Source organism: Siphateles boraxobius, unplaced genomic scaffold, assembly GCF_051911475.1.
Source record: "Siphateles boraxobius isolate OS27281-9 unplaced genomic scaffold, OSU_SipBor_1 143, whole genome shotgun sequence".
NCBI lineage: Eukaryota > Metazoa > Chordata > Actinopteri > Cypriniformes > Leuciscidae > Siphateles > Siphateles boraxobius.
Genome location: NW_027508748.1, coordinates 1,639,481 through 1,657,381, shown reverse-complemented (window position 1 = coordinate 1,657,381; position 17,901 = coordinate 1,639,481). Strand labels below are relative to the sequence as shown.

Below are 17,901 nucleotides of genomic sequence, written 5' to 3'. Positions count from 1 at the left end.
TAAACATAAAGAACTGCCAGCAGCCCCTCGCGGACGACTGCTGGCTAAAATAAAATACAAAAACACAACTAAAACACAGGCCTGTTCCTCTCTCAATCATCAACGTCGTCTCAGCTTTCACAGGGGCAATATCATCAATTAAACTTTTAAGTTTTGAGTTAAAAGAATCAAAGAGAAAATAAACAGAGTCAGCAGATATGCTTGGTGTTAAAGATATAGCCTTCATAACTAGTGCACTAGTGTTCTCATTTAAGCATCTCTTCTTGACAGACACAGATCTAGCTTCAATGGCAGGAGAGATCAATATATCAAAGAAAATACAGAAATGATCAGACAGTGCTACATCCTTAAAGGGGTGGTAAAACGCATTTTTTCAAAGGCTTGATTGTGTTTGTGGGGTGCACTGTAACATGTGTTCATGCTTCGTTTTTTAAAAATTGCATTATTTTTCATATATTTTACCTTTATCCTACACTGCTCTGCCCCCCCCCCCCCCCCCTTGTAAAAAAGGTCTGATGGTTTCCTGATTCTATGAAGCCAGTCCCTCAAACAGCCCCCCGCTTATTGAGTATTCTCGGAGGAGGGGTTTATGTAAATAATGGGATTTGCTGACGTCAGCAACCCTGGATGAATGGCGTGTAGTCCAAAACCGGTCGTTTGCTGTAGTCCTTAGAAATTGAATTTTTTAAAAGCAAATATCTACCTTTGATTTGAACTTTGAGCGCTGTAACTTTGCAGATGTTGTTTATGCTCAAACAGCAACATTACACATTAGCTAAAGTTAGAAAAATGAAATCGTGTTTTACCACCCCTTTAATAACAATTGATGAAATGTGTAGACCCTTACTGATAAGTAAATCTAGAGTGTGTCCATGATTATGTGTGGGTCCATGTACATGCTGAGTCAGATCAAAAGTATTTAAAACGGTTATGATTTCTTTTGCCATATTGGTTTCTGCATTATCTATGTGAATGTTAAAATCTCCAGCAATGGCAAAACAGTCAAATTCAGAGGAAATTGTTGTTAACAGTTCTGTAAAGTCCTCAGCAAAGGCTGGAGAGTATTTTGGAGGCCTGTAAATAATGATAAGTTAAATTCGTGGAGCACCTTTTAAAATAATACCCAGATATTCGAAAGACGGGTAATTACCAAATTATATTTTCTTACATTGATAGACATCTTTAAAAAGAGCAGCTAAACCCCCACCTCTTCTAACAGCTCTGGAGACACTCATAAAAGTAAAGTTAGGAGGGGATGTTTCATTAAGGATGCACTGCAGCTGACTTCTAGCCAAGTTTCATTTAGCAACATAAAATCCAGGTTGTATGTGTTTATTAATCATTGACTAGAAGTGATTTATTTTTAAGTGAGCGGATGTTTAAAAGTGCTAACTTAACAGTCTTACTACTTGTCCCCACAGCAATCTTAGTTTGGCGTGTAATAGACACCAGATTAGATGGGTTTGCTGTAGGGATGCACCGATACCACTTTTTTCAGAATCGATCCGATCTGATACCGATAGCGATATCGACCGATAATGATGCCGATCCGATACAAACACAGTTTTTTTTAAAATTAAGTAGAATTTATATAACTCTCTGTGTGTTGAACTGATAATCACTCTTTTGTGTGTTAAACACAATCTACTTAATACAGACAACTTCATTACAAAGAAAAACAAATCCAAAAAATATATGATCATAATCTATGACAAAAATGCTTTTATAAACTAGATTAGTGGATAATTCAGCAGTAAAATTTAATCTAGAAAAATCATAAGTCCACAATAATTGTATAAAATCTGAACATCTAGTGAAAAAAACAAATAAGAGACAATAAGTGTAACACTAAATCTAGTAAATCTGGTAAATCCGTTACACATTGCTCTTTGTATTGTAAAATACATTCATGAAAAACAAGTTAACAAAAATCAAAAAGATAAATTATTTTATATATAGCTATAGGCTACTATACAATTGAGACATATTTTAAATGTATAGCACACCTGTTTAATGAGGCTGCAACAAATGATAGATAGGCTATTAATAATCTTTCATTGCGTCACTGTATTATGATATGAAAGGCTGCAATACAGTGCGGCACAGAGCGCTTATGCGCATCCCGAGCGCAGAATAATGCGCTTGAAGTAACATGGAGTCACAGCGCGCAGAGTCTGCATTGAAAAGTTCAGAGCACAAACGAAAGACATATTGATGCGTACTGTATTACACAGTATCTATCTATGCAATAGTTTATTGAGCCTTTTCTTTTAACAGTTTTAATTTTAGTTACTGTGCGCGTGAAGAACAATTATAGTGGACTCTAGCCTACTCTAGTGTTGTGATCTAACAGACACCAGGTAGAAACATGATTAAGTTACAGCAATAAAGTCCAACAAGATAGTTGTTTTATGCGAAACCATAGACCTTTATCTACAGATCAAGTATAATAATAGTAACATTGAATCATCTTGGAGAGGGTTTCATCATGTTGACTGTCGTAACGGAATGCGACGCTGAATACTGAATGAAGAATGATAGACAGCCGCAGCGGAGGGAAAAGTTTACGTGATCTTGAATTGAATGACTTAAATGTTAATTTCTATCTCACATTATACTATAATGGCTTCAGAACACTTGTAATATAGTGCACGAAAACTTTATGGTGCTTTATAATGTTTTTGGTGCTTTTGTGGGGCTTAACAATAACACAGAATAGTATACGCACAATATGGGATTTGGATCGGCCTCGTCTGATCGATACCCGATCCGGCAAAAATGGCTGTATCGGAGCCGATACCGATGCTGAGTATCGGATCGGTGCATCCCTAGTTTGCTGGACGGCTTTTGAAGGCCTTAGACTTTCTATCATGTAATCGAACAGCAATAGCGAAAGATACAGGCACACTGGGTTCCCGCTTGTTCTGTAAACATTTGAGAAAGTTACTGTTATCATAGCGGGGACCCGACACATATCACTGAGAGCTGGTATCAGTTGTTTGTGGTTCACCTCGAGCCGCTGGAGGAGGGTGTGAGCCCTGGCGTTGTGGCAGAGGACAAAGAGCTCTCACAGGAGGAGGGGGAGGGCGAGCTGGGCAGTTGTGTTTTCTCTTCCCCGGAATGTAAGCTTTCAGTGGGAGGCTGTTCAAATAAAAGAATTCTGCTTTTTTGTAGTAATCCAAGCGTTTGAGCATTCCCATACAAAAATGTAATATATGGCCATATATGTACTTATATTTTAAATAGCATGACATATATCTATACATTTATTTGACTTATCTGAGAACACAACATATGCCTGCCACATATATGAACATTTATGTGTCCAAACATGTGAAGAAAATATTTGAGTTCATCCATATATGATACCAAATATCTGCATATATTACAGTATAGCATTGGTTTCTCGCATATATGGACAACATTAAGTATAAATATGTGACATAGATATTTGTTTCCCACATATTTAATAAATGTATGTAAACATACATGCATGTGATACTGATGCATTGAAATAAGTACATATATGCATATATACATATATGCGTCTTACATATATTTAACATTCATGTGCATATACTGGAAAATATATGGCACTTACATGAAAACGGCCATTTTTGCTATATTTTGAAATATATGTTTCATATATGTCTATGTCTTTTATATATATGAATTTTGCATACATTCTCATATAGGCAGCAGACATACATGGGCACTGACATTATATATGTAAATTACATATATTTACATATATTACATTTCTGTATGGGTTGTGCTGATTTGCTGAAGTTAAAATTAGGTTATAAAAGGAGATAAAATATAAAAATATAAAAGCGATAGAGCAAAGCGCGGAGCAGTAAGCAAGAGCGTCCGAACAGTAGCTGAGCAGAAAGTAGATAATTAGTAGATAATTAGCTGCAAGACAAGCAGAGTGAGTGAGAAAGACAGAAAGCACATGGCTAAAACACACCCAAACAGGGAATAATGCACACCCCAAAACATATATGCATATTATACTTCCCCAGGACATAACAAAATGATTAGATGAATACAGTGTGTGGACAACCAGAATAATACTTTTACCGCCGGTAAAATTTGGGGTGTATTTGCTGCCTTTTACCGCTAAGAGGCGCTACAATCACAGACTTTGAATAGTGTCCATTTATTCTCTCTATTGTGTAATCTGCCGCCGCGCCGCGGCTTATTTAGAGCGATTGAAAGCTGGTAGCAGATGAATTCAAGTGAAAGTAGTTAAAAGAATTCATATTCACAATACTGAAATTACTGAAATTAAATTGAATAAATATGGAACACTTCAATTTAACCCTCTGGGGTCGAGAAACGCGCCGGCGCGTTTGCTCTATTTTTTTTCACATAGCAGGAAAATAGACTAAAAATACTCTGTCATTTTAGGTCATTCAGACTTAAGAAATATAAAAAAATAAACTGTTGAATGTCTATTTTTTTATGTGTCCACTTACAATCGAAATAAAACATTGTGCTTTTGTAAAATAAAGAAAATAAACACGGTGTGCTTTCTGTCTCTCCATCTCCGTTAACCTTTTTTCTGGAGCACGTCTCTAAACTTAAACAAGCGAATACTATTCACCCAAGCATTAGCAATATATCTTTATAATAATTTAAGTTTGTACTTTTAAAATATCTAATTCAAAACTAAAATAAATATTCTCTGTTTATGTAATCTATAAAAAAAGAGAGAGCTGTCAACCGATCTCATTATCGTTCTCTCAGCTCATTATTCTGCTAATGTGACACGCCCACGGTGAGCGCGCGGTATTCAAACGCAAATGATCTAAGACAAGCCATTCAAACATGCCAACGCCCACCAGCTGGTTTATAAAACACATCATGTTTAATAAAAACTTTCTTGCTACCTGTGAGGAATAATACTATCTAATAACCCTGGAAAATGTACCAGAAGGGCTGGTAGTTTCATTTCGAGGAGCAACGGATCCAGCTGATGTAGTAAGTAATTTATTCTTAAGTGCTTTGTTCTAATCGCGATATTGAATAGTGTCTGTACACCGCAAAAAGACTGTTTAAATATGAATTGCTTGTCTGTGTGCAGGCTAAATGATGAATTAATAGCACAGACGCGCAAGCGTTGTTTACACAGCGTGTCTGTGCCGTTCATTCACTCTCGCACCTACATTAGTAAACATTATTTTTACATGAACACATCCAAACTATATTGCTATAGCCTACTAATATGAGTAAAAATAGACTGAAATATGTTGAAATAAAATGTCTGTATAAGCAACAAACTGAAAAATTAACATGTATATGCTAATATATCATACACAATATGTTATAGACTAAATATGAATGTTTAGACAAGATTTTGTGATTAGTTTTGGATAGATTATAAAGTTTTGACTGTAAAAAAAGACTACTGTCACATTAAATAGTTAAGCTTTTGTTCACCAATTTCTGCTCATATGTTAAATATACTATAGTATGATGTTTTGTCAAAAATAAAGTAGGTACATTGAATTATCAACTAAGATGTTATTACAGTGTTTGTTCCGGTATTCAAACTAATGAATCCTTACCTTTTTTAATACGTATGATAAAATGTATACTTTTTACAAAGAAAGAATACACTTGAAATATTGCTAAAATTGTAATTGTTGTTGTAATTGTAACCTATTTGTAATTGGTTACAATTTCTAATTGTAAAATATGTATATATAGATAATTTCTTTTGTCCTTGCATTCTTTGGTACCCTGTGACACACCTATGTGAAAGGGTAATTAATATGCAGCTCATTATGTATGTAATAATGTATGCTCATTATGTATGCTCATTATGTATGCAGCTCATTGGGAAGCGCTTACAGGATGGCTAAACGGGTACCTCTCGTTTTCATATGGATTACATAATCAGATAACATTTATTAGCCTAAATATTTAGACATTTAAAGGCTTTAGACATAGTCGATTTCCTATCGTGACTGAGCTGAGGCAAGTGGCTTTCGGTTCATATTTGTGACGCGCAGTTCCCGGAGACAGAGACGACAGATAAACTTCTGTCGTTAGCCTAAGATGAAAAAAAGTTTACAGTGGTGTGCCAAAACACTTAATTATAAACTTCAATATTTCATTCAAAATAATCTCGAACCGCTTTGTGACATTTTGAAAAGCCGTGCATGCATTAAGGCCACTGGAACTAATGAACAACTGAAACGCTGGTTTTGGTTTTATTCTTTATCGTTTAAACGTGCCTGTTGCATAGGCTATCTTTATTTTATATATTTATGGTCTATTGGTGAAGTAGCCTATAGCAGATTACTCTGAAGGGAAGGGTGTGGGGATTAAAATAATGCAGCAGAAGCAGGGATGTTTAGACCAGAAGGAAATCCCCGTCCCCCCTGGCAAATCGCACTTTACTTAAAACCTTAAAAACTCTATAGGCTATAGGGAATCAAAGGCTATATATATATATATATATATATATTTGTTTTTTACAGAACCGCTTTTGAAATTACGATTGGTAATGTTATACAGATATAAAGTTGTTCTGTTGGATATTATTTGTTCCTTAGTGTAAAATGGAAATGCATGGTAATTTTATTCTATAAATATAAGCAAAAAACTAAATGGTGTAACAGAGTTTTAGAACTAGACAAATCTCTCTGCATTAATAGCCTAAATATAAAATTTAACTACAGTAGGCCATGTTTGATCGGGATTTGAACCCATGACATCTGAATGCTTGTACCGTAAATTCTACCACTTGGCCATGTCTTAACTCACTGAGAAATGGGCAAACGTTTGTTTCTCCAGTGTGTGTTCGCTCACATGAGCGAGAAAACGTTTCGTCGTTAGCCTATTGTGAGTGTAGGCCTACTTTACATGAAAAAAAGTAGACCTTTTACAGTTTTAAAAGATGATTTTATTTTAGCTGTTATGAGAAAAATTTATTCAAGTGAACGCGCCGCCTTGTTTGTCGAACTCTAATTCAATGCCAGAATAAAACCCGATTTTAGAATGCGCACTCGGCGTGGTGTGTCAAAATACTTAATTATATACTTCAATATTTTGTTCAAAACCACCTCAAAACACTTTGTGACAATTTAAAAAGCTGTGAATCAATGTATTAAGGCCACTGGAACCAGGATCGTAACTGAAACGCGCTGCATGTTATCTCTCAATACAGGAGCAGAAGCGCTGGTTCAGATTTTATTGTTTGTTGTTTAAACATGCTTGTTGCATATTTAATACATATATATATATATATATATATATATATATTTATATATATATATATATATATTAGTGCTGTGCGTTAAACGCGTTATTAACGGCGTTAACGCAAACACATTTTAACGGCGTCAATTTTTTTATCGCGAGATTAACGCTCTTTTTGGCCTAGCAAACAACATCACACCGGATAGCTAGACCGGAAACAAAACAACAGGCACGCCACACGTACTTGTTTGGGCTTGCGCGCCGGCCAAAGAGTAGTAGGCTTACGGTACGTTTTGAGTGGATGGCGCGAGCGCGAGACGCCGATCTAGAGACGTGCACTCTCAACGCAGTAGAGTGCGGCGCGGGACTAGATTTGATGGCCGAGTGCGAGGGCGGGCTCGAGCGGTAATGCACTCACTCTGTGTGCGGATACGGGAGAATAAAACGATTAGCGGGACTCCCGCAAACTAGAAATATCTATGAATAAAACATAAAAACTAATACATTTTTATTCATGTTGCAGAAAAGCAACAAGAACAACTAAAACAAAATAGAAACGATTTACAGGCCAGAGTTTCTTTTTATAACATGTTTGCAGCGTTGAGGGATGTAGCCAATCACAGACATATGAAGAAGCATCAGAAGCATTTAAAATAGACTCCCCTCACCGCTCAAAACAGACTTTTTGTTCAGTGCTGAATTCTGTAAGCTGGCAAATCCTCAAATTATAACAAACAAAGTGTATATATTATGAAAGAAGCATTGTGCAGTCAGCTTCACTGATAATAACAGATGTGTGAGATTGCGATGAACTGATGTCAGCTTTTTAGGAATTATTAAGGGAGCGCACTTTGCGCGCATTCAGTCATGCCAAACCATGCACTCAGTAGCCTGCTTGCTTTTATGTTATAACAGTGGTTTGTGTGTTAATGCTTTAATAACAAATAATTTATCAGGAGCATTTATGCTGATGTGTATGGTGGCGACACGTAGGCGAAAGTATTTGGAGGTAGCCTACAAAAAAGAGTCTATTTGCGGGCGGGAGCGGGACAAAAATGTTGCGGGCGGGAGAAAGTAACATAGAAAATAGTTGAGAACGTCAGTTATAACGACCCACGTATGAAAAAAATTGACGGGTTTAAATCGGGCTTGGGCTCATAATTACAGTTTATGTGTCGGGCCGGGCTCGGACACAATGCGCACGGGCTCGGGTCGGGCTTGATTTTTTGGGCCCGATCTAAGCTCTACAATGGATGACTTCAGACAGAAGCACATGGATACCACAGCTAAGAACAAACTTACTGCTGATCCACTTTTCCATGTTGATAAGAGCATTAAAATTAGAAAAAATAATGAGACAAATAGAAATCAAGGGACATTTAGAATAGATAAAAATGTGCGATTAATCGCGAGTTAACTATGGCATTAATGCGATTAATCGCGATTAAATATTTTAATCGTTTGACAGCACTAATATATATATATATTAGAGGTGGGCATAGATTGATTTTTTAAATCTAGATTAATCTCACTGTAATCTTTGAATTAATCTAGATTAAAATGGCTCATTTGAATTCTGCCGAAGGCATTCAGGATATGTGTGCTACCCAAATAATGCCTAAAAGTAAGTCTTTGAAAATAGTTCGCCTCGCGTAGGGATGTGAATTTCTGCCAAAAAATGCCAATCGACCAAAAGTCGAATATCGTAAAAAAAAAAAAAAACGCACAATCAATCACAATGACAGAAAGCGAGGCCAATTTCATCTTTAGCGATTTGTCATCAAACAAACTGTTTATTAATTGAACAAGTACATGTTTTCGTCTAATTGGAAGAAGAAAAAAACAATAAGCACGACGTAGCTACAGTCCGTTTTTACATCGCCAAACCAGATGCTCGTTAGATCAAAAAATAATGTCGTGTCATAATGATTTTATGTGAACCTGCCTTTGCTGGCAATAGCCTCCTCCTTTTTAAACAAATTAGTTTCAATCAATGTAAACTATTCGTGTGACTATGCCCCTGCGCAATACACACACATCACCGCGGGATGGCGGGGTGTTCATTTCATAAACTGTACACAATGGTAGCTCGCCGACCTGGTGGTCATTTCGCGAACGACTTTGAAATGCGACTGGTTTATTTTTGCCACGCGGCAGTTGCCGCGGCTGTAATAGGCATTCTGGTTGTCCACCTACTGTATCAGCTACAGCTGTGCATTTACTGAATGAGTACTGTGCCACTGTATGTCCGACTGATTACACTGTATTTTATTTTTGCATCCTCCTTTTAATTCTAAACTTAACTCAAATGGCACTGAGAATTGAGAGATAGAACCATGCTGATGACCTGGGTATGTGGTGGAGTAGTGAGTTTGACATGTAATTAAACTTGAGGTTCTGTGGGGTGCGGACTGGATCAATTCCATTCCTAGAGCTTCCGAACAAATCTTTGGGGTGCGGACTGGTGGGGAAGTGAACCCGAGGTTACCCCGTGAGTCCTTGAGCTCCTCCTGTCCGATCTTAGTGAAAAATCGGGTCTATTGGAGACATTCGATAGATTTCTTCGGCACGCCAAAACAACACAACAGACACAGTGTAATGGGAAAATCTAAGAGTAAAACTGGGAGCTGTGAAAAATATTATACAACGGTGTTTTGCCAGATAAGAAGTTTATCTATGTATCATCTTTTTACTCTTTTAGTACCTGTTATAACTGTATCATCTTTATATCTCTTTTAATTCCTTTTATAACTTTAAATTTTTCTTGCTTTTATTTTGTGATTATTTTAATTTATTTCTGTGTAAAGCACTTTGAATTACCTAGTAATTTCATACACAGTGTATGAAATGTGCTATATTAATAAACTTGCCTTTCCTTGCCTACATTATATCATAAAGAAATGCTTTATAAGTGATCTTCAAAAAATATATGGGTTGCAGAGAGAGTGAAGAGTGTGTCATTGTTCTCTACAGGTTGTTGAAGTGTGGTGTCACAGATGAATGTTGTGCTGCTCTGGCTTCAGCTCTGAGATCAAACCCATCACACCTGAGAGAACTGGAAGTGTCATATAATAAACTAGACTCAGGAGTGAATCTGCTCTCTGCTGGACTGGATAATCTTCACTGTAAACTGGAGAATTTGAGGTAAGATCCTGTCTCTGATAGTCACATGATCTGGTGCTCAGAGAGACACATTTTAAATTGTTTATAGTTAGACCAAAACTAAACTTATTAAAAAAAATATTACACAAACAAAATAAACACTATCAATAAACATGAAATGAATTGAATGAAAATAGGAATGAAAATACATGTGCAGAAAGATAAGCAAAATTAAGAATATTAATTTCTGATAACTGAGGAATTTGATAATTCATATTTTCTTGGTGTCTGTCTCATTCTTTAACACTGTTAGTGTGAACATGATTAGATGAATATCAGCTACATTATAGCTTACAGAGATCCTTTATTAATCTTTAAAATGTATATGGATTACAGAGAGAGTGAAGAGTGTGTCATTGTTCTCTACAGGTTGAGTTATTGTGGTGTTACAGATGAAGGTTGTGCTGCTCTGGCTTCAGCTCTGAGATCAAACCCCTCACACCTGAGAGAACTGGATCTGTCTGGGAATAAACTAGGAGACTCAGGAGTGACGCCACTCTTTGCTCTACTGGAGAATCCTCACTGTAAACTGGAGAATTTAAGGTAAGATCGTCTTTTAGATAGTCACATGATCTGGTGCTTAGAGAGACACATTTTTAAATAGTTCATAGTGAGACCCAATCAGAGTGTTTAGGACTATAATTAACAATGATTTTACATGAATCGCAAAATTCAACATAATCACAGTTAGTGTGTTTGATATCTGAAGCTAAAGCTCTCTCATCACATCTGTGGCAAAGCAACATAAGGCCAGGGTGACGAGCATGCAGAACTAAGCACCGGACAAAAAGTCTGACTTTGACCTATGAGTGGATTCTAACTTAAACATGTTCAAGAAATCTACATGCATGTCTGTGATTGTGTCAACTCTGCAAAACATGCAGAGTTTTATGCACATGTAATTAGAAACCTTTAATGCTCTACCTATGATTATTTATCTGTTTATCATTATGTTCATTGATTATTTTATTTATAAATGGATTTTGTTATTTTCATCAAACTTTTGGCTGACCAAAAAATCACATTTAACTAATCTTGATTTTCACTTAAAAAAAAAAAATTGTCATTATTTGTATCAAATGTTGTAAAATCGTGTAATCTGAGAGTAGGCATTGAGGTCGACTCTATTTCACCAAGGTCCGCTCAATTTCTGGCCTCACAACTCTATCACACAACACCTTTGTAGGAGTCTGTTCCCTTTCAAAAGCTACACTCAATGCTGCGCTGAAGCGCTTTGGAAATACATCTTTGTATGACCAGCTGTGAATAATGTGTGTAACACGTCAATGATATTGACATTGAACTTGACAGCCTCAGACGGTGACGTCATTGGAATGTATGCTCATCAGAGGCTATAATTAGATGTGCCGCAGGTGCATCTTAACCCTCTGGGGTCTGAGGTGTTTTTGGGGTCCTTGAGATGTTCTGACATGCTCTGACATTTGTGCTTTTTTCAGTTGCTTATAAACATATTAATGGCAAAGTTGTCATTGCACTCTATTTAGCACAAACAGGGCTACCATAATATGTGAGCAACATGTATGTACATGTTTGTATTTTTGAAGGAATATCGTTTATGCATGGTTATTGAAAAAACTAAAACTTAAAGCCTCTGAAATAAGTCCACAAAACACATACTAAATATGTGTCCACAATACTTTTGACTGATGGATGTTGTCGCCTAGAATTTTTTTCATCCTGCCTAATCATTCACATAAAACAATACATTGATTTAAATTTTATAAGACACTTTTTGTTTGGAAAGGCAATATGTGTGGAGGCGTGTTCACACCTGAGAAGACAATGCCGGATAATGAGCCGCATATTAATGAGCCTTTCACACATAGTGTGTCACTGGGTACCAAAAAATGCTAGGACAAAAGAAATTATATATATATATATATATATTTATTTATTTTTGAAATTGTAACCAATTAAAAAAAGGTTACAATTACAACAACAATTACAATTTTAACAATATTTCAAGTGTATTCTTTCTTTGTAAAAAGTATACATTTTATCATACGCATTTAAAAAGGTAAGGATTCCTTAGTTTAAATATTGGAACAAACACTATAATTACATCTTAGTTGATAATTCAATACACCTACTTTATTTTTGACAAAAATCATACTATAGTATATTTAACATATGAGCAGAAATTGGCGAACAAAAGCTTACCTATTTAATGTGGCAGTAGTCTTTTTTTTTGTCAAAACTTTATAATCTATCCAAAACTAATCAACGAAATCTTGTCTAAACATTCATATTTAGTCTGTAACATATCGTTTATGATATATTGGCATATAGCCTACATGTTCATTTGCGGTTTGTTGCTTATACAGACATTTTATTTCAACATATTTCAGTCTATTTTTACTCATCTCAGTAGGCTGTAGCAATATAGTTTGGACATGTCCATGTAAAAATAACATGTTTACTAATATAGGTGCGAGAGTGAATGAATGACACAGACACGCGCTGTATAACTGTAGTTAACAACTGTGTGCGTGCGCCTGTGCTGTTCAGTCATCATTCACACACAGACACGCAATTCATATTTAAACAGTCTTTTTGCGGTTTACAGACACTATCAAAAACTCTTCCAATCAAACTCAAACTAAACATCTTTGAAGCAGCGTGCATCTCCATCCTCCTGTACGGCTGTGAAAGTTGGATTATCAACCAGAAAATGCAAAACTCACTCAATAGCTTCGCCACCAGTTGCTACAGAATCATGCTCGGCATCAAGAAAATGGATCGAATAAGTAACCAAGCTGTATACGAAGCAGTCGAAAAGAACAAGATTATCCTTCAAATCCAACAAAGGCAGTTACGCTTCGTCGGCCACTCACTTAGAAGAGACCCAAATGACTAAATTAATAAATATGTGTTATATGCGCCTGAAGAACGACATGGCAAACAAAGCAGAGGAAAGCTATGCACATTGGTATTTGGTTTATTTCAGACAGACAACTTAGTTTCAACACAGTTGAGCTGACAAAACAACAGCATATTTACTGCAGTCTGAAACAGGTGTAGGCTGAAGCTCTTGCTTATAATGCCTACCCTTTTTGAAAACATCTCATATTTTAATCAAATAAAATAAAATAAGTATTGTCTTACATCATTATAATGTTGACAAACAAATCTAAACAAAATACAAAAACATTAATATTTCCTATGCAATACAATTGCACAATCCAAAATACAGCAAACACAGCTTGTTCATTTATCACTCTTTAAATTGTTTCATATAGTTTCATTGCATTATTTTTTAAATAGTTTCTTTAACTTACTAAGTGTCCCACATATTTTTAGTTCCTCATGACAGTTATTCCATAAATGTACACCTTTAACTGAAAAAAAATGGTATTTTGCATTGGTCCTCACGTGGTTCTTTTTAAATATACAAGTTCCCCTTAAGTCATGTTATCATTCTCTTTCTGTGAACAACCCCTGGATACATTCTGGCAATTGATGGTATTTTGCTTTGTACATGATTTGTAATGTTTTTAGTTCTACTAATTCTTTAAACTTTAGGGCCTTTAATTCAATAAAAAGGGAGTTTGTTGGCTCCCTATAGGTGGTTTTCTTTACTATTCGAATGACTCTCTTTTGAAGCAAAAAAATTTGATTGGTGTTTGTTTTATATGTATTTCCCCATACTTCAACACAATAAATAATGTATGGAAGCACAAGGGAACAATACAAAATATATAATGATTTTTCATTTAAGAAATCTTTAACTTTATTTAATATTGCAGTTGACTTTGAGATCTTATTCTTAATATAAGATATATGGGACTTCCAATTTAATTTATTGTCTATAATTACTCCAAGAAATTTAATAGCTGACACCCTTTCTATTTCAACTTCATTAATCATTAATTTACCTATTGTATTCGATAAACGATTGCCAAATACAATAAAATTTTGTTTTACTTTTATTTAATTTTAATTTATTCAAATCAAACCAATTTTTTAGCAGTGCCATTTCTTTTCCCCATTGTCTCCAAAAATTGTTTCAGATTGACACCAGAACAAAATAAGTTTGTATCATCTGCAAATAATATCAGTTGTAATACTTTGGAAACCTCACATATATCATTAATGTATAACAGAAAAAGCAATGGGCCCAGCACTGAGCCTTGGGGAACCCCACATGTTACCTGCACCAGTTGTGACTTGCAATTGTCTATTTGGACATATTGATGCCTTTTCTCTAAATAATTACTTATCCAAGAGTGAGCTACACCTCTTACTCCATATTTTTTCAGTTTCTCTAGTAAGGTGTCTGTCACATTTTCTATGTGTTTAGTTATGTTCTTTGATCTTGTTTCCCCCTGTCTTTGTGATTTTGGTTTAGTCCTGTTAGTTTTTCCCGCTCCTCGTTTGTGTTCAGTTTCTTCACCTGTGTTCAGTTAATTATCCCATTAGTCCCAGTTCTTTTAAGCCTTGTGTTTTCCCTCAGTGTTTGTTAGTTGCGTCCTTGTATGGTTGTGTTACTGAATTCCTGGAGTTTGTTATTTTGTTCCTGTATGTTCCTGAAGTTAATTTTGTAAATAAATCAACTACTTTGAAGTTCCTGCATCCTCGTCTTCAGCTACCTGCACACACCCTGACAGTGTCATGGTCGACAGTGTCAAATGCTTTTTTAAAGTCTAAAAATACCCCAACTGTGTATTGTTTATTTTCTATTGCGTTAGATATTTTCTCCACAAATTGTATTAATGCATGTGAGGATGTTCTATTACTTCTAAACCCATATTTTTTTTTTGCTTAATATGTTGTATTTAATAACAAAATCATTTAATCTTGTATAAAATAATTTTCCCAATATTTTTGAAAACTGTGAAAGCAAAGAAACAGGCCTATAATTTGAAAAGGTATGTCTATCTCCAGTTTTATATATGGGTATAACTTAAGCGATTTTCATTTTTTTAGGAAATAAACCTTTTTGAAGAGACAAGTTGCATATATATACCAGAGGCTTCTCAACACACTCGATAATATGTTTGACCATGATTTCCATTACACGAGAGTAGATGTTAAAACTTCATGCTGATTTGTACTCTGCTTTCGCCAAGATAATCACCAACTAAGACGTAGCTTTACAGTAACCTATGCTTCTCCATCCATTTACGCTTCTTTCCATCTAGTGACGTGAATCTTCTGTCTGGTGTTAATACAGTGTATTGCGCGTCAGCACTCACAACGGCTGCAACCACAGTGCGGTCCCCCATAACAACCCTCTGGATTGAGCGGAGTAGGGAACATCTCTAGGGTCTTCAAGTGGGCACCTTCCGTCCTCAGTGTTTCGTCGACTAGCCCACGACACCTCAAGTGGGCTCGACAGTGACTCTGGCGTCCCAGAGTCACCCCCCTCCGTCCCCCACTCAACTCAGCCCAGCTTACTGACCTCTACTTCCCTCTTGCTGCTGAGACCTAACCACAATCTCACAATCTCTCCGCAACCCAACCATACGCGCCAACCCGTTTGACTAAGGCTGTCGAGCCCCACTGGTGCGTTAATATGCAGTTTGAGTGGCAACGGTTCCGTATGGCATACCACCTACCACAAAACACAATATCTGCCCAACCACCCGTCATTCACGCAATATACACAGGAACGTAATGACTGTAAATACTATACAACCTATACAAATAAACCAACAGTTGCTGCTGAGACCTAACCACAATCTCACCGCAACCCAACCATACGCGCCAACCCGTTTGACTAAGGCTGTCGAGCCCCACTGGTGCGTTAATATGCAGTTTCAGTGGCAACGGTTCCGTGTGGCATACCACTTACCACAAAACACAATATCTGCCCAACCACCCGTCATTCACGCAATATATACAGGAACGTAATGACTGTAAATACTATACAACCTATACAAATAAACCAACAGTTGCTGCTGAGACCTAACCACAATCTCACAATCTCTCCGCAACCCAACCATACGCGCCAACCCGTTTGACTAAGGCAGTCGAGCCCCACTGGTGCGTTAATATGCAGTTTCAGTGGCAACGGTTCCGTATGGCATACCACCTACCGCAAAACACAATATCTGCCCAACCACCCGTCATTCACGCAATATACACAGGAACGTAATGACTGTAAATACTATACAACCTATACAAATAAACCAACAGACCTTTCAAGTTTTCAAGAATTCTACGAAACCGTAGCATGGCGGCCTGTACACAGCCAGCTAGAATCTTTCCGTCTCAACCACAGCCAGTTGCTGCTCCTTTCTGCTGCTTCAGATAAGTTCTTTACTGTACGACGCAACTCTTGGCCACTGAATCCAACGTCTCTGAGGAACCGGGTTGTAGAGTGTGCCACAAAACCACGACAACCCACTTCCACTGGATAAACCTGGACTCTCCATCCTCGCTGTTCTGCTTCAGTGGCCAGATGAGCATACCGCAGTTTCTTCCTCTCATATGCCTCATCTACCGCATCCTCCCATGGCACTGTTAACTCTATCAGTTGAACAATGCGTGCTGATCCAGACCACAAAACAATATCTGGCCGTAGGTTAGTGGTGTTAATCTCAGGTGGAAAAATAAGCCGTTGATCAAGATCAACCAGCATCTTCCAGTCCCTAGCAGCTTCCAGTTGTCCTGGGCGAGAATTGGTGTTAGCACCTTTTCTTGGTGGTTGCTCGCCTGGGCGGAGGAATATTGTCTTCTGCGTGTAATGTTTTGCTAGAACAGGCGGCAATTTATTGGTCATACTACGCTTGCCTTCCAATGCTAAAGCCAAACATCGCAATACTTGGTCATGGCGCCAAGTAAACCGACCCTGGCTAAGAGCCACCTTACATCCTGTCAAAATGTGCCTTAATGTGGCAGGTGATGAACACAAAGGACAAGATGGATCCTCTCCTACCCAGAGGTTTAGGTTCTGCGGTGATGGGAGAACATCATATGTTGACCTAATAAGGAAACTGATCCTACTCTCTTCCATTGACCAAAGGTCTTGCCAGCCCATTTTGCGTTGTTCCACACTCTCCCATCTCATCCACTCTCCCTGCTTGGCCTGGGAAATGGCCTTTATACATCTCATCCTCTCCTCCTGCTTTCGCACCTCGTTGACTACCAGCTTCCTCCTTTGGGCTGGGCCTGTCTTGTGCCATTTAGGAGGAACTAAACTGAGCCCAAAACCCCCTCTTCCATGCTGTACCTGTCCCACGATATCCCCAATTTGAAGGTCAGCCTTTGCCTCTACTACAGATTTCTTTGCTGACCACTTTCTACCAGTTTTTACCACAGGGGCTGTCTCCCTTACACATTTGTCACGTGACTCTGCTAAAGTCATTTCCACTCTGACCTTGGCACACTTAAACTCCTCGGTTAAAGCAGAGACTGGCAGCTGCAATACTCCTTTACTATAAAGTCCCACTCTGCTGAGGCAGCGTGGAACTCCCAACCATTTCCTGATGTATGAACTTATTAACGCTTCCAGCTTATCCACTGTTGTCAAAGAAACCTCATACACAGTCAGTGGCCACAGCA

General features: G+C 37.2%; 1 protein-coding gene across 6 annotated transcripts in view; it reads left to right on the top strand.

Moving 5' to 3' along the window:
- Positions 1–17,901, top strand: part of LOC143738308 (NACHT, LRR and PYD domains-containing protein 12-like) — a 159,068-nt gene that overhangs the window by 40,138 nt on the left and 101,029 nt on the right. For all 6 annotated transcript variants that reach the window (XM_077230394.1, XM_077230395.1, XM_077230397.1 and 3 more), the window contains 2 exons: positions 10,186–10,356; positions 10,744–10,917. In XM_077230394.1, coding sequence (XP_077086509.1) covers positions 10,186–10,356; positions 10,744–10,917 — 345 coding nt within the window. The remainder of the gene's footprint in view (positions 1–10,185; positions 10,357–10,743; positions 10,918–17,901) is intronic.